Here is an 18,612-nt window from a genome sequence, read left to right on the forward strand (position 1 = left end):
CTCTCTTTCTCTGCTTCTGGTTTCATAGTCTAAACCTGGGTTTTTGTGGGCACTCATGAAACCAGAAGGAATCAACGAAGCATAGGTACAAAGCTCAACCTTTGCTACAATTAAAAGCAGTCACCATGGTGAGACAAGCTCCAGAAGAACTAGAAGCGGTGGGGGGTCTTCGAGGTTTGGTGGTGGGCAATTATTGCCATGATGTCCTAATCCGCAATGGAAGAGTTGTGGGTGAGAGGCTTAGTGGTGCTGTGTCCTTCCTCTCTAACGTCCTTGATAACGTCTTCGTCCCCTACCATTACTGTTGGATTTATGGGCTAAATTAATTATTCGGGTTGATTAAATGGGTGAGAGTTAAATTGCATGAACCGGTTCGGTCCACTCTTAAGTTTAGGGATATGCTGGCTCAACCCATTGTGGTTTAGGATTTTGGGTGCAGGACAGTATTATAAATACTAGGTTTTGGGTCCCTATAGTCATTATTCACTCTTCCCCACTTTACTACTAAAGTGAGAGAACCAAGGAAGTTTAAGGGGTTGTAGAAGATCCATAGCCAAGCCAAGAGAGCGAAAGTGGGAGTAACCAATATCAATCTTCTTCAACATACTTGGTGAAAGGTACAATTAGATCCTCTATAATTTTATTAAATTCGTGTTCTTGTTTCTCTGTGTGGTTTCTTCAATTGGGGTTTTGGATTTGTACCCAATGAGATCTAACAAGTGGTATCAAAGCAGACCACATGGGACAAGAATCGATTGAATTTTTCTTTTATATGAGGATTTTGATTATTACTTAAAACCAGATATTCAAAAAAAAAAAAAAACTATAAAACAGTTGCAAGTCGACGGCGACGGCGGCTAATTTGTTTTGACAAAAAAAAAAAACCTTAAAGGCTTGTTTGGTTTTTTGTTCATTTTGGGTTTTTATTAAACTACTTTAAATTTCATTTTAAGGTTCGTTTTAAGGCCAAATTGAAATCTGTTTTTTACGTTGGATTCCTTGTTTCGGGCCACATTTAATGATCTAATTTTTAATATGACATATTTATTTGAAATTTTATGTTGTTTTTAGTTTCAATCATTGAAATAAGAGGGCATAAATCAATGTTTTGAAAAATGTATATGTTATTGGTTACCATGAAATTAGGAAAAGGGTGTAAGCTTCTGCTCATTCTTAGCTGCAAAGTAATTTTTTAGGAATCCATGAAAGGATGAGGTGGAATCCATTAAAATATTACATCTTATTATTCCATGATTTTCCACAGGTTAGCAATGTATGTGACATTTGCCCAAAGGTAATGTCACCAAAGTTAAGAAAATGATAATAACCTAGAGGTTCCTATGCCCAAAGGTAAGGGGATTTTAAAAGTTATTGTTCTTTTCACAGTAATTATGGATTTACAAGAGGACCAGTGCATTCTTAACCCAAAGAATATGAATGTAGTTGCGATTGTGACTCTTGTATGGTTATTGTTGTCCTAGTGACATATTTATATGTATGTTTTGAACATAAAGATATACATTTCCAATGAGAAAGATATGATAGAACTGAGTGAAATCCACCAAAGTGGTACATTCAGTTCGATTGTATATTCCCCAACAGTAAAGGTGATACTTTCCCAAAGGTTATGTCATTAAGGTTTAAGGATAATTATCCACATTTTAGAAAGGGACATTGAATTGGGAGTTCTTTTGCCCAAAGGTGATTGAATTCCGCAGTTAGTGTTGTTTTCACAGTTAAAAGAAAAATATAAGAGCATCAGCTAATTCCTGTCCCAAAGGATATGGATACATTTTTAGTTGTAACTCTTATTTAAAATATATTGATGGTATTACATGCTTTTTATATTATGATTTATATTTTGATATTTGACATGTATTGTGTTGTTGTTACTACTGTAGTAGGATGGCCATTGCCTCAAGTTATATATCTTTCATCCCAATGCTCACTGGTAACAACTATCAAAAGTGGGTGGAGGAATTATAATTGCATTTAAGTCTTCTTGACTTAAACTTGGCACTTAGGGAGCATAGACCTGAGCCTCTCACAGATTCGAGTAGAAGTGCTGAAAGGACCAAGTTTAAGAAATGGACTAAAGCAAATAGAAAGTGCATACTGATTTTAAAAAAGGTAGTTCCTGAAATTATACGTGGGAACATAGAGATCAAAGACACTGCAAAATAATTCCTGGATGCTATTAAAGCTAGATTTCAACAAACAAGAAAGCTGAGAAAACTATATTGATGACCAGGCTAATAAATACAAGGTATGATGGATGTGGGAGTGTTAGAGAATACATTTTTGGTGTAGCTACTGATGCTGGTAAACTTAAGGATCTTGGAATACAGATCGATGAAGAATATATTGTACACATTGCACTGAATACCCTCCCTAGTCAGTATAAGGCTATCCAATATACCTACATTGCACTGAAAGACGATTGGAGCCTAAATGAGCTCAGTTCCATTTGCACTCAAGAGGAAGAAAAATTGAAACAAACTAAGTTTGAGAGTGCATATTCAACTTTCCACAAGGGATCTTCTTGTGGACCAAGCAGAAGGAACAAACATTTTTTCGACAGAGGAAGTGTCAAGCCATATGGCAGGACTAATAGCTCTCAAGAACTTGACACATCTCAAAAGGCTTAGGATGAAGAGAAGACCAACAACGTAGAGTGTTTTTGGTGCCATAAGAAAGGACATGTGAAGAAGGACTGCTTTATTTTCAAGAAATGGTTAGAGAAGAGGAAGAATTCTGGGGCTGATAAGCAGGATGATACCAAGAAAGGGTGAGGTAGACTGATCACTAGCAATTGAGAGCAAGTAAAAATTGGTCCTATCAAGTAGTTAGGATTTCTTTACATATAATTATTTGAAATGCTTGATTAATGGGAGCTCTGGTTTTGTTTAGTATTTGTTTATGTTTTGAACCTTAGCCCGTATGTCTTGGGGTACAGTCTGATGAATTATGGTTAAGTTTTAGCATTTACATTATGCACAATTATTTATTTTATTATTTGGTTTATGATTTCATTTGAGAATGTTTTTATAGGCAGTAATTATCTTAGTTATAGGCAATATTTTACCACAGTTCAAAATGTAATGTTTGCCACATTTTAAGATAGTATTTGTCACAGTTCATAGGCAATATTTGTCACAGTTTATAAGCGGAAAGCCACAGTTAGATATTAACCACAGATCAAAGGCGATTTGTCACAGTGAAGGTTAATATCCCAGTTAAGGACCTACATGGAATGACAACAGTGTAATTTGAGGATATGTCAATGTTTCTATGATGGTATCCCACATAGATTCATGTTAAGAAACTTACTTATGTTTGTAAAAACAGAAAGTTGTATGCCGTATATTGAGGTGTATCTTCTACTGTTATTCGATGTGAGTGATTTTTCAACTGAATCACAGTAAGAGTGATTAATGTAATAAGATTCTATGATCACACCAATTTAAAAGACATCATTATAATTAATGTAGCCCAAGTGGGAGATTGTTGGATTTATGGGCTAAATTAATTATTCGAGTTGATTAAATGGGTGAGAGTCAAATTGCATGAACCGGTTCGATCCACTCTCAAGTTTAAGGATATGCTGGCTTAACCCATTGTGGTTTAAGATTTTGGGTGAATGACAGTATTATAAATACTAGGTTTTGGGTCCCTACAGCCATTATTCACTCGTTCACACTTTACCACTAAAGTGATAGAACCAAGGGGTTTAAGGGGCTGTAGAAGATCCATAGCCAAGCCAAGAGAGCGAAAGTAGGAGTAACCAATATCAAGCTTCTTCAATATACTTGGTGAAAGGTACAATTATATCCTATATAATTTTATTAGATTCATGTTCTTGTTTTTCAGTGTGGTTTCTTCAATTGGGGTTTTGGATTTGTACCCAATGAGATCTAACAATTATGTCTCCAAGGTAGGCCTTGATTTTTGTTACTCTGTTTCCCACGAACCCATTTCCTCTCCTTTCTCCATGACCACTCTCTTCCATGCCGATTTCACCTCCCACCCAGATTCAAATGGGAATCAAAGTGCAGGAAATCAACAGTCTGATTAGGAGATAGGGAAATATCCTGCTAAAATCAGGAATCTGAAATTGCAGATTAAGAACAAAATTCGATGGTAGGAATTTTTTGGGTCCTAACAATCACCAAACAGTGATTTGATTTAATAAATACCATTGGTTTGAAACTGTAACAACAGTTAGAAAAACAGAATGCAAAATCAAATTCCTCAGACCTTCCAGAGTCCCAATTTGATTTCAGGCTAGCCGTGGTATTGCAGGGGAGATCCTGCTTGAAACCCTTGCACGCATGCTTAATATCCAAGTCAGATTCTAGGTTCTCCATGTTCACCTTTCTTTCTAACCTAATGATTTCCAAATATTCTCTAGCCCGGTCAAGGATTATTGAAAGATTACAATCAATGCAGAATTTGAGATGGGGTTTTGGGCTAAGAAATCGATGAGTTGCAGGGTTTTAGAGATGAGAAGGTAAGATTTAATAATATTAGAGCATGAGTTATAGAGAACAGAGTCTAGTGAGAAGGTGGAGAAAAGAGAGAACAGGAAGCTTCCATTATAGTTTGCTTTTCCTAGGGTTTGGAAGATCTCCATTGCTTTCCAGAACGAATTTTCAAAGCCCTTTCTCCCACAAGGTTGCGAAGAGGGAGGAGAAGGACCGTGCTGCACTCTCTTCTTCTCTACACTTTAGTGGATGTCCAAATACATAGCAGATGAAGAAAAAGGGAGAGAAAAAGCTCTCACATTAGAGACATGGGTAAACCGGTCTTTTTACATGGCATTTTAATACCGTCAATCACTAATGGAATGATTAATAGAATTTTTAAATGATTGATAGAATCTTTAAACTATATAGGTGGAAAATGGTGTTTATAAAAACACGTGGGGGAAACTGCTATTAGACCATAGTCAGAGGGAGGAGAATGTAATTTTCTCATCTTTTTAAATTACCGTTCTTCCACTACCCACACCTTGCACATGAGGCTTGTAAAAATCAATATGTTGTATTTATTTTTGGTAAAGGTTGTATGTATTGATATATCTATTTTGGTAAGGTTGTACATATTTAATTATCTATATTGAAATACCCTTTTTTTTTATTTTTAGCTTTTCATGATTAACTCGACTGTTAGTCCATGGTTTGAACCGTATTTTGGCCTAAATTGTTTTCTACCCAATAGAAGGTCAGGAGGAGTGTGGCTAACCTACCCATATGGAGGAGGATGGAGGGTGAGGGATGGGTTGGACAGGTGATCCGGGCTCAGAAGACAATGCCTCGTCTGACCTGGGAAGGATCGAACGAGACAGCCTTATAGTACAAATGTAGTGCACCTGTGCTTCATGCGTCAAAATCATCTGCAGTGTGATGGTGAAGAGCAATGAGCATCCAATGGCTGGGATGCATGGCGGGGTTTTTCCAGTCATTGGATATTCACTACACCTCACTGCTCGTTGGAGACAATTTGAACTCAACATGGCACTTAGATCAATTTAATCAGTATTTTTTCTATTTAAGGGAGAAGGGGAGGAGCATCTAGTCATAAATCAATCCATACTGATCCTAGAGATCATAGTATATAGAGGTATAGTGATACACTTGGACCACCTGTGGATGGACCACCACTTATACAAGAAGAGGATGGGGCTGATCAAGAAGGAATCTCAACCGGGGGACCACAGACTTTTGTATGAAGAAGGACAAGGACCACCTGTGGACCACTTGTGGATGGACCACCACTTATACAAGAAGAGGATGGGGCTGATCAAGAAGGAATCTCAATCAGGGGACCACAGACTTTTGTATCAAGAAGGACAAGGAAGGTTCCTCATTGGCTAAAAGATTATGTGTTTATCCATTAGGAGAGTAATTAGTTTAAAAGATGGTTAGTTAGTTAGACAAGTGGGTGTTAGTATGTTAAACAACCCAGCTTATCTTTCTCTATAACTAAATATAAAACAAGTAGTACTCTTTGTATTGGGTAATGAAAAATAAATTCCTTTTCTTGTCTTCTTCCCCAATCCCCTGTTCTTGAGCTCTGTTCTTCTTCTTCCTTCCTTAATCTCTCATTTCTTTCCTCCCAAACTTGGAACTATAGAATCTGGTTCTAACATTGGTGCTTTCATTGAGAGGAAATTCTGATATAAGTTTGTAGGATTCCAGCATGTCCACCTAATGGGGAAGAATGAAATTCATTGATGATAGAGTCCCACAACTGAGATTGAGAACTGATTATGATTTTGCCTTTGTAAAATAGTAATCCATCCTTAATAGAGTAATGGGAATCAATATAAGTGCCTTCCCATAACGCCTTATGAATTGCCATCAACTCCGGATCAATTTCATTGCCTAAGATGAAATAAGGTATCATCAGATATGTCCAACACTACCTCATTTGTCAGCAGGTTAAGTACTCTACATCCAATCCTTGGGGATTGTTGCATCCTTTGTCTATTCCAGTTCAAGTTTGGGAAGATGTGGCAATGGATTTTATTACTGGTCTACCCATGTCTGAAGGAGCTACCATTGTTTTGGTTGTAGTTGATCGCTTAACCGAATATGCTCATTTTGGTTCTTTGCCTTCCAACTTCAATGCATTCAAAGTTTCTCTATTATTCTCTGAGATGGTGGTTAAGCTACATGGTATACCAAAGTTCATTGTTTCAGATCGCGATCTGATTTTTCTCAGCAAATTTTGGACTAACTTGTTCAAACTCAGTGGCACTACATTAAGTATGAGCTCTGCATACCACCCGCAGTCTGATGGGCAAATTGAGGTTCTCAATAGATGTTTGGAACAATATCTAAGGGCTTTTGTGATGGACAGACCTCAATCATGGATCACTTTTCTTCCTTGGGCTGAGTTATGCTACAACACTTCTTTCCATTCGATAGCACAAATGACACCCTTTCAAGCTCTCCATGGGAGATCTCCACCAACTATTCAGTGATGCATCAAGGGATCTTCACCTATTGAAGTTGTCGATCATGAGCTTTGCACTCGCTCCCAATTGTTACAAAAATTGAAACTCAACCTGTAGAGGGCTTAACATCGAATGAAAGACATGGCTGATCGACATCGGATTGATAGAGCTTTTGAGGTTGGTACTTGGGTTCTTGTCAAGCTCTAACCTTATAAGCAACAATCATTAGCGGCTCGATCCAGCAACAAATTATGCAGGTGTTATTATAGGCCTTTTCAGATAATCCAAAAGCTGAGTTCTGTTTTTGTAAGATCAAACACCAAGAAACACGAATAGTAAAGAGACAATAGATCCGTACGACACAGAGATTTAACGAGGTTCACACACCAGGGTGGTGTGCTACGTCCTCGAGTGAAGAAGAAGATGATTCACTATGCAGAAGAGAAATTACACCCTAGTAGCGGTGAGGAAAAACTCACCCTAAAACCCTAGCTGCGTGAAAACCCTGGAATACTATGACTTTCTCAATAAGCAACAGTACATTATATATACTCCAAATCACGGGTCGATCCATTGGGTCGCGGTCGATCCGGTAGAACCATACCGTGGGGGCTATGCCCCAGCACCCCCATACAAGATTAGTGATGGGCTCCAGGCTTGGGCCTATCGGCCCAATCCTCTACTTCCATCACAGATCTCAAAAATTTTTTCATTCAGGTCGCCACCAAAATATGTCGGGATCGGGTTAATCTTCAAAACATGTCAAGAATTCGAGACAAACTTAACAAATCTCCACCTTGGCTTGAATTCTCCTCCAACAAATAAACAAATAGCTAATATATTCATCTTCTCCAATGGCCCTCCAAAGGGCTAAACTCAAACACGACAAACACCAAGTAAGTTCAAGCAATGTTCGAACTTACCAACACATAAAGGCTTAGTCAACATATCAGCTGGATTGTCTTCAGTACCAATCTTTAACACTTGAATATTACCTTGAGCAATTATCTCTTTTATGAAATGATACCGAACATCAATGTGCTTTGTCCTCTCATGATACATTGGATCTTTAGTCAAGTAAATAACACTCTGGCTATCACAATAGATAATAGTCACCCCATGATCCATGCTGAGTTCTCCCAACAAACCTCTAAGCCAAATAGCTTCTTTAATTGCCTCAGTCATTGCCATATACTCTGCTTCAGTAGTAGATAATGCAACTATAGCCTGTAAAGTAGTTTTCCAACTAATCGTACTTCCTCCAAGAGTAAATACATAGCCTGTGAGTGACCTCCTCTTGTCAAGATCACCTGCATAATCTGAATCAACATAACCAGATAAACTATCACCATTCCTCCCAAACTCCAAACAAACACCAGAGGTCCCTTTCAAGTACCTAAGTATCCACTTCATTGCTTCCCAATGAGCTTTACCTAGACATGACAAATATCTACTCACCACACTGAAAACTTGTGAAATGTCAGGACGAGTGCAAATCATAGCATACATAACAGAGCCAACTGCACTAGAGTATGAAACACGTAACATGTATTCCACCTCTTCATCTGTCTTAGGTGATAGAGCAGTTGAAAGTCTAAAATGAGATGCAAGAGGAGTAGTTACAGGTTTGGCATCTTTCATGCCAAAACGATTCAATACCTTCTCAGTGTACTTTTGTTGAGATAGCCACAACTTCCCTGCTTTTCTATCCCTCTTGATCTCCATACCAAAAATCTTCCTTGCTGCCCCCAAATCTTTCATCTCAAATTCAGAACTTAATTGTTCCTTCAACCTATTGACCTCATTCCTATCTTTTACTGCAATCAACATATCATCAGCATAAAGCAACAAATATATGAATGACCCATCAGAGAGTTTTCTGAAATAAACACAACAGTCATATTGACACCTGGTGTCACACCCCGTTCACACTGAACCGGAGCGGTGACCGAGTTAACACCGGTTAACCCAAACCTGCCAGGATCATCAGATACTGTATTCCACCACAACATACACACACTAACATAAGTTCATCAGATCAGCGGAAGACTAAGTTTTACCTGTGAATAAATCCCATATACTTGATACCCGAATTGTGATACAATAATTATATACATTTGGGCCCGAAGGCATGATATATACACAAAAAGAATATGATTCAAATCCCAAGTATATACAGGAAATCGTCAAAACCATCAGAGTACACAGCTCGGCTCGGTATCAAGGCTGGAGCTCAGCTCGGCATCAAGGGTTGTGCCCAGCTCGGCATCACATAGAAGAGCTCAGCTCAGCCTCAGAAGTGGAGCTCAGCACGGCCTCCAAGGTGGAGCTCAGCTCGGCCTTAGAACTACTGTCCCGCAGCACAACTCTCGCACAAGCAGTCAGCGCCGTGCTCTAACTCCTCAAGGGTCCACCAGTCCTCTTTAGGATACTCGACTATGGGACCCACCCCATGCTCCTCAGATGTATGACCTGTAAAATCATCTAAAAATGGGTGTACACGTGGGATGATCTCACTAGCTCAGTAAGTAGAAAGATGGACCACACAGCAGTCCACACATCACAACACATCATATGCACTACATGCCATGCTATACATTTTAAATCACATCCCCCTGAGCAACATTACTAAGTCTTTGGTTTTAGTGCTACTACAACCACAGTGCGCGTATACTCCGGGTACGAGCTGCAAACTCCCTCCCGCGATACGCCCATAAGGCTGTCGGAGAAGGCCCACCGTGAGTACTCGGAAAAGTAAAGACAATGCCGTCCACCGGCTCTCAACAGAAATGTAAATGACTGAAAATAAAGGTGCTGACTCCAGCAATTTAAAAGCAGTACGATTGGCCCTCTTGAATGTACCACCGGGGTTGCCGACTGTCCTACATGACTCGTCGGGCGTAATGCCTAACCGCCACAGTGTCCGACAACCGTGACCCCTGCTTCCCCCCAAATGGCAACCCAACACCTTAACCCCTGTTGGGAAGGGTCGTAGCACGGGATGGTGAGAATCCTAATAACGCATGCTCCTATATGACAATAGTACGACTGCATAGTGCCTTCGTGTCCCATTCCACGGGCCACCAATGCATTCGTTTCCAAGCCGACTACGGCATCTAGTCTATCAATGCATTATGCACCATGATGTCCACATTCAATATATAAACATCTCATTCAATTGGCATTTGAAAAGTAAACATAGCACATATGCACATCAATGTGTGGAATGACTAATCTATATAGCATATTCATGATGACATGACTAGATTAGATATAATTAAATGAATGCCAAACAAATTCCTTGAAACAAGGCCAAACGTCCTCTCCCCACTTACTTGTAGCGTACAAGGATTCTCGTTCGGTACGGGTGAGATCCGAAGCGAATCGGGTAGGATTTGGTGAACCTAACATAATTGAGCGGGGTTAGTACTTCACCATTTTAGAATCAAAATTAATGAAATCCGATGTCAAAATCGTGTTTAGAACATCAAAAAAAGGTCACACGTCCGATTTGGGTTCGATCGGACATAAGGATCACCTTCGGGGCCACACGGGTGGGTCAGACAGGTGGGTTGTCTACCCACCGGTCTTACCCACCGGTTGGGACCGGCGGGTAGGGGCCCGCCGATTGTACCCGCCGGTGGTACCCACCGGTTGGGCCCGAAGGCCCCCCTGCCTTCTCTGGTGGGTACCCACAGGCGGGTAGGAGCCCACCGGTTGTACCCACCGGTCTTGGCGGAAAAGACACTGTTTCTTCCCCATTTTCTCCATTATTTGGGGAATCAAATGGGGGCTTTTACCCACCCGTTCTTCACACCTTCAAGGTCCTATAGGATGGTTCTAACCTAGATCTAGGTTAGATTCAAGTGAGGGAAAACCATCTTACCTTCTTTGCTCAAGAACGACTTCAAACCCTCCAACCACTTCAAACCCTCCAACCACTTCAAACCCACAATGTTCCTTCCACCTTGTCAATATCTCTTCAAATCCTTCAAGATCAACACATAAATCATCTATTAAACCTTAGATTCATCATTTCAAAGGGGTTTTACAAGATCTCAAGAAACCATACTCGAATCAAGGGTTTAAAGCTTGGGTATGGTGAATGTTCACAAAACCCAACTTTTCTTACCTCCAACTGTAGATCTAGAGTTGAAGATCACTCTCCCGGCACCGGAATGGGAAGACCGAGCTTCGGCGCCGCTGAAATCCCCCTTTTCTTCCTCTTCCTTCTCTTCCTTTCTTCTTCCCTTTCTTTTCTCTCTCCTCTTTACTTTTCTCACCAACGTACGAGGGTAATAAATGGAAAGAAAAGAAAATCATAAAGCCTTATATACCATTCCTAATTAAGTGAATAGTGCACTTGGATGGGTCACTCAGGTGGGTGCACCCACCTGTCCTACCCACCTGAGAGCCAAAACTTGGGATTTTGACCGGGTTCGGACCTCGGCGCGAACCCCACCCCAAGCATACGATGTAGCATACGTATATACCTTAAAATACAGATATAATACCTGTTTTATCCATACATAGCCTTATGGTAGGTGCACGTACACTGTTTGGGCACTCCCGTCTCTTCTGACACTGGCTCGGACTTATCGGGCCAGCCGGTGTTTAAGGTCACCCGTGCCATCATAGTCCATAAGGAACCCGCTCTAATTTCCTTTGGCTCGATTCCTGCATGGTTAAACCGGTTCAACCGCGAAATCAGACCGGGTTTAAGAAGCGCGGTATTACACCTGGAGTATCCAAAACTAGCCATAACTGAATCAAACCTTTTATACCATTGTCTAGGAGACTGTTTCAAACCATATAGGGACTTCTTCAACAAGCATACATGGTCCTCCTTACCTTCAATAACAAACCCTTCAAGTTGATGCATATAAATCTGTTCTTCTAGTTTACCATGTAAGAATGTTGTTTTCACATCAAGTTGCTCCAACTTCAAATCATGCATAACAACTAAAGCAAGTAGGACACGAATAGAACTATGCTTAACAACAGGTGAGAAAACATCATTAAAATCAATTCCTTGTACTTGACTGTATCCCTTTGCAACCAAACGTGCCTTATACCTAGCATCTTCAACACCTGAGGCAAATTCCTTCTTCTTGAAGACCCATTTGCAACTAACAATTTTCTTCCCTGTTCTCGGCTTCACAAGCTCCCAAGACTGATTTTTATGAAGAGATTCCATCTCCTCATTCATGGCAATCAACCATTTTGTAGAATCAATTGAAACAATAGTTTCAGAATATATTGCAGGCGCACTATTTTCAATTGTATCTGCAACAGACAATGCATAAGCAACAAATTCAGCATGCCCATACTTTTGTGGTTATCTAATATTCCTCCATGGTCTATCCTTGGCAATGCTGTACCGCTCTTCTTCTTGATTCTCTTGAGCATCATCTCCTTGAGTAAAAGTAGGCAGCTGGACTAAAGTAGATTGTGTTTTGTTTGAAGATGAACCACTAATTTCAAACTCCACCTTCTCTTTAGATTTTTCTTGACCTTCATCACAATTAATAGGAGCTTCTTTCTTAGGATGCAACATGGCAGATTCATCAAAAGTAATATCTCTGCTAATAAGAAATTTTGGAGACTTTGGATCAAGATACCACAACCTGTATCCTTTCACTCCAGATCCATACCCAAGAAAAATGCATTTCTTAGCCCTAGGTTCTAACTTCCCTTCATTTATATGTGCATAAGCAGGATATCCAAATACTTTTAAATTTGAGTAGTTTGCAGGTTTACCTGACCAAACTTCTTCTGGAGTCTTGCACTCAATAGCAATGCAAGGAGATCGATTCACCAACAAGTTAACTGCTTCTGCCCAGAACTCGCTCAATCCTGTATTTGATAACATACACTTCGCCTTTTCTAACAAGGTTCTATTTATACGCTCTGCCACTCCATTCTGCTGGGGTGTTTTAACAACTGTATGGTGTCTTGCAATACCTTCATTTTTGCAGAACTCATTAAAGTCACCTTCACAAAACTCTGGGCCATTATCGGTTTTCAACCTTTTAATTTGTTTCCCGATCTGCTTCTCAAGCAAAGTCTTCCACTGTTTGAAAGTGACAAATACTTCATTTTTGTGCTTCAAGACCCAAACCTTCCTAGAGAAGTCATCAATAAAAGTAAGCAAGTATCTTGCACCAACCCCCTTTGAAGCAACCCTGGAGGGCCCCCATAGGTCTGAATGAATGTAATCCAAAGTTCCCTTGGTCCTCTGAATAGCAGTACTGAAACTAACTCTTTTCTGCTTCCCAAACACACAATGCTCACAGAACTCCATTGCTCCTGTACTCTGACCACAAAACAAGCCCCTTTTACTTAATGATGCCATCCCTCTTTCACTCATATGGCCTAACCTCATGTACCATAAATTTGTGACATCTGATTCAGACATAGATGATGAAGCTACTGCAACAGACCCAGTGACTGTAGTACCCTGCAACACATACAAACTATCAACCTTGATTCCTTTCATTAATAAGAGAACACCCTTGCTGATCTTCATGACTCCACCTTCAGCTATATACTTGCACCCATTTGAATCAATAGTGCCTAAACTGATGAGATTCTTCTTCAAATCAGGGACATGCCTAACATTAGACAAGGTTCTGATTATGCCATCATACATCTTGAAATTGATCATTCCCATTCCAATAGTCTTACAAGAAGCATTATTTCCCATCAACACAACTCCACCTCGAACTAATTCGTATGTGGAGAACCATTTACGATTGAGACACATATGGTAGGAACAACCAGAGTCAAGAATCCATTCATCCTGTGATCTAACTTTATCATCAGTCATCAAAAGTATATATGACTCACTGTCATCTTCAGCAATACTAGCTTCTGCAGAATCATCTCTTTTCTGTTGATTTTGAGCACCACCACCTGCATTCTTCTTATTTAAAAGCTTATAGAATTCAGATTTAATATGTCCATTTTTCTTACAGTAATTGCAGGTTAAATTCTTGTACTTAGATTTTGATCTAACCTTCTTTTTGTCACCATCTGAACCCCTTTCATCCGTTCTCCCTCTAGCTACCAAACCAACACCATCAGATTTATTGGTAGATGTCAAATCATCATCAATCTTTAGCTTGCTTTGCAGATTCATTTTGACATCCTCAATAGAGATTGTCTCTCTACCATAAATCATGGTATCCCTAAAATGCTTATAAGATGGAGGCAGAGAACATAACAATAATAGGGCCAAATCTTCATCATCTATTTTAACATCTATCATTTTCAAATCAGTAATAATAGAATTGAACTCAGATATGTGGGATTTAATAGAAGTATTTTCACCCATATGAAGGGTATACAGTTGTTGCTTCAATCTCAACCTATTGGTGAGGGATTTGGTAAGGTAGAGGTTCTCTAACTTCACCCATAACTCTGCAGCCGTTTTCTCTGAGAGAACTTCCTGTAGAACATCATTCGAAAGACACAATTGAATAGATGAAAGGGCTTTATCATCCAAATCGTTCCAATCGGACATAGTTGCAGGTTTCTTCGCCTTCCCAAATAGGGTTTTCTTCAAACCCTGCTGCTTGAGAATAGCCATCATTCGAACCTGCCATAAACTAAAACTAATATTGCCGTCGAACCTATCAATATCGTATTTCGTTGAAGCCATGGATCGAAGTAACCCAGAGCTCTGATACCAGTTTGTAAGATCAAACACCAAGAAACACGAATAATAAAGAGATAATAGATCCGTACGACACAGAAATTTAACGAGGTTCACACACCAGGGTGGTGTGCTACGTCCTCGGGCGAAGAAGAAGATGATTCACTATGCAGAAGAGAAATTACACCCTAGTAGCGGCGAGAAAAAACTCGCCCTGAAACCCTAGCTACGTGAAAACCCTGGAATACTATGATTTTCTCTACAAGCAACAGTACATTATATATACTCCAAATTGTGGCCCAACCCCTCTGCTTCCATGACAGATCTCAAAAAATTTTTCATTCGGGTCGCCACAAAAATATGTCGAGATCGGGTCAATCTTCAAAACGGGTCAAGAATTCGAGACAAACTTAACAATTGCTTATAAGTTACAACTACCAGCTGAGAGTAAGATTCACCCAGTATTCCATATTTCGCTTTTGAAACCATTCAACGGGAATGTCAACACATCATACAACCCTCTCCCAGTTCATAGTGTGGGTAATCGCCCTGTTGTTCTTCCCTTGGCCATTGTAGACAAGCGTCAAGTTTGGGTGCGTGGGGAATTGGTGCCTCAAGTGCTGGTTCATTGGACAGGCTTGGCTCCCGAGGACACTTATTGGGAGAATTTCAGAACTCTTCAAGCTGCTTATCCACAGTTGCACCTTGAGGACAAGGTGTCTTTTGAAGAGGGTGGGAATGATACACTTGGACCACCTGTGGATGGACCACCACTTATACAAGAAGAGGATACAGCTGATCAAGAAGTAATCTCAACCAGGGGACCACAGACTTTTGTATCAAGAAGGACAAGGACCACCTGTGGATGGACCACCACCCATCCACCACTTAAACAAGAAGAGAATGGGACTGATCAAGAAGGAATCTCAACCAGGGGGCCACAAACTTTTGTATCAAGAAGGACAAGGAAGGTTTCTCATTGGCTAAAAGATTATGCGGTTAACCATTAGGAGAGTAATTAGTTTAAAAGATGGTTAGTTAGTCAGACAAGTGGGTGTTAGTATGTTAAACAACCCAGCCTATCTTTCTCTGTAACTGAGTATAAAACAAGTAGTACACTTTGTACTGGGTAATGAAAAATAAATTCCTTTTCTTGTCTTCTTCCCCAATCCCCTGTTCTTGAGCTCTGTTCTTCTTCTTCCTTCCTTAATCTCTCATGCAACTATAGAATCTGGTTCTAACATATAGCTAGAAATTTCATAATGATTTCTCTTACCTCCACCACCATGCCACAGTGGCTTCTCATCCCCCTCGTAGCTCTCCTTCCATTGATACTAATTCTGAAGAGCAAACAAGTGAGGAGAACCAACCTTCCTCCTGGCCCTTCTAAGCTTCCCATCATAGGTAACCTGCACCAACTTGGTGAGCTTCCATTCCGTTCTCTAAGGGAACTGTCCAAGGAATATGGTCCAATCATGCAATTACAACTTGGGAGAATGCCTACGTTAGTTGTCTCATCTGCTGAATTGGCAAGTGAGATCCTGAAGTCTCATGATCTTGAAAGTTGCAGTAGACCTGACTTGAAGGGAACTAGGAGGCTCTCATACAACTTCTTAGACATTGCTTTTGGGCCTTACACTGAGTACTGGAGAGAGATGAGGAAGCTCACAGTTCTAGAGCTCTTCAGTGTCAAGAGGGTGCAATCTTTTCGTTTCATTAGAGAAGAAGAAGTTTCTGAAATGATGAGCTTAATTTCGAAATCTTCTTCTTCTGCAACTCCTATTAATCTGAATGAGATGTTCTTTAACCTAACTGATGAAATAATTTGTAGGGTTGCTTTTGGTAGAAGTTACAAAGGGAGGGGTTTTGATGATGGGAGATTTGGAGATGCTATTAAAGAAGCCGTTGCTATTTTGGGTAGCTTCTCTGCTACCGATTTTTTCCCTTATGTAGGGTGGATCTTGGATAGGTTCACTGGCCTCCATGGAAGGCAGGAGAAGTGCTTCCTTGAATTTGATCATTTCTACCAAAACGTGATTGATGAACATCTCAAGAATGAGAGAGATGGATCAGAGCAGGAAGACATCATTGATGTCTTGCTCAAAGTAGGACAAGATCAAAAAGGTGGAGGTTCTCTCTCCAATGACCATATCAAAGGAATGCTCATGGTAAGCCATCCATCTCGATCCAATTCTTATCTCCTTCAACTTAGTTCCTAGCTAAGTTCCTATTTCTTTTTTGGATTCCCATTCTAAACTACTAGAAGGGCCCTCATAATCTGGATAACGTGGATATATATAAGCCAGCCTTCCCTAGCTAATTAAAATACCTCATATGTCAACCCCTTTTAAGGTATTTCTTTGCTAACCATGGCACCCCTTAAAAGAACTACAACACCCACAGGAAGCACTTTTTTTTATTAATTGTTGTTATTATTTTTTTCAGAATATATTCTTAGGTGCAGTAGACACTAGCGCTGTTGTGTTAGCATGGGCAATGACAGAGCTTGCTAAGAACCCAGAAGTGATGATGAAATTACAGGATGAGATTAGAAGCACTGTCAGAAAGAAAGGAAAAGTTGTTGAAGAAGATATCGAACAACTTAAATTCCTCAAAATGGTGGTAAAGGAGACTCTAAGATTGCATTCTCCAATCCCTCTATTAATCCCACGAGAAACCAGGCAACATTTTACCATTAAAGGATATGACATTTACCCCAAAACAAGGGTACTAGTGAATGTATGGGCAATCGGTAGAGATCCAAAATATTGGAATAAACCAGAAGAGTTCATGCCAGAGAGGTTCATGGATAGCTCAATCGATTTTAAGGGAACACATTTTATGTTACTACCATTTGGAGCAGGTCGAAGAATTTGTCCTGGGATGCACATGGGTATTGCAACTGTTGAACTAACACTTGCAAATCTTATGTATGCCTTTGATTGGGGTCTTCCTAATGGGATGAAGAAGGAAGATATAGACGTGGATGAGACATCAGGTCTTCTTGCTCATAAGAAATCTCCTATTTACCTTGTGCCAATTGAACAGAATATTAACTTAATTAGTATTTGATGGATTGCCAACCCCCTTTAGTTGGAATAAGGCTGAGTCGAGTTGAGTATTTGATGGACCCTTGACAAGTATTCGATTTGCATTATTTGACAGCATAAGTGTTATATTTTCACCACCGCCTTTATTGTACACTAGCTTATGTGTGTTTTTACTCTTTCATTGTGTATCTAACTGACAAATAAATAAATAAATAATTGCCTTTTTTTTTTTCTGTGGGTTGTGTGTCTAGCTTACAAATACATAAATAAATAAATAATTGCCTTTTTATTGTGTGGACTGATTATTGAAGTCTCTACTATTATGCATAGGTTGAAAAATGGGCTTGATCCTAACCAAGTCATAGAGTCAAAGAAACTCAGCCTTCTTTAGAAAATTCCCATTCCGAAATTATTGTCCAATCACACTAAGTTCCTACTGTTCAGCCTCACAGTCAAAGAAATAGAATCTTCAAGGATAATTTAAAAAATACTAAAAGCTAGGAGAGTATTTGTGAACCGAAAGGAAAGTATTATTTCATTTCATTTTGGCTGCGAGCCTGAGTAGATGTGTGAGACCTCCTCTCCTCTTTCTTGACACTCTCTCTTCTCTTTCAGATGCCATGTTTGCCTACCGTGCCAACATTAAAAATATTTATTGCTATTAAAGAAGTTTTAAAAGGCATTGGTTGGTCGTTGAGTTGTAAATCTCACCTTCACGTTTTCTATCAAGTAGTATAGCCCAGACATTCAAGGGTTCGGAAAAACCATGTTGCCTTACTCCATCATGCGTTGAAGATGCTCCCACACTCCCTTTCATAGACCCCACGCTAGCGTGCGTCTCCACCAGGAGGTTAGCATTCTTTTTCCTCTTAAATTATTACATGTCGCATTTAAGGCTTTAAGTCATTTGGATTATGTTAAATGATATTCTTTTTTTTTTTTTT

General features: G+C 39.8%; 1 protein-coding gene across 2 annotated transcripts; it reads left to right on the forward strand.

Moving 5' to 3' along the window:
• The first annotated feature begins 6,014 nt into the window (after positions 1-6,014).
• LOC122057279 (cytochrome P450 71B10-like) lies at positions 6,015-17,901 on the forward strand. Of its 2 annotated transcripts, none has more exons than XM_042619332.1 (3): positions 6,015-6,149; positions 15,861-16,786; positions 17,064-17,901. In XM_042619332.1, exons 2-3 carry the CDS (start codon positions 15,881-15,883, stop codon positions 17,688-17,690), a joined length of 1,533 nt encoding a protein of 510 aa, XP_042475266.1. In that variant the 5' UTR covers positions 6,015-6,149; positions 15,861-15,880; the 3' UTR covers positions 17,691-17,901. The 2 variants fall into 2 exon arrangements, with proteins under 2 accessions (XP_042475266.1, XP_042475265.1); XM_042619331.1 differs by having other exon boundaries at positions 6,023-6,122; positions 15,834-16,786.
• Positions 17,902-18,612: the final 711 nt, after the last annotated feature.

The sequence above is a fragment of the Macadamia integrifolia genome, chromosome 12 (genome assembly GCF_013358625.1).
Source record: "Macadamia integrifolia cultivar HAES 741 chromosome 12, SCU_Mint_v3, whole genome shotgun sequence".
In the NCBI taxonomy this organism is placed as follows: domain Eukaryota; kingdom Viridiplantae; phylum Streptophyta; class Magnoliopsida; order Proteales; family Proteaceae; genus Macadamia; species Macadamia integrifolia.

What these genes read in the sequence shown, in the direction of transcription:
- LOC122057279 (XM_042619332.1), top strand. Translation starts at nt 15,881, where the DNA reads ATGATTTCTCTTACCTCCACCACCATGCCACAGTGGCTTCTCATCCCC. An exon ending in ATATCAAAGGAATGCTCATG is followed by an intron (nt 16,787 to 17,063) that starts GTAAGCCATCCA and finishes TATTTTTTTCAG; the next exon opens with AATATATTCTTAGGTGCAGT.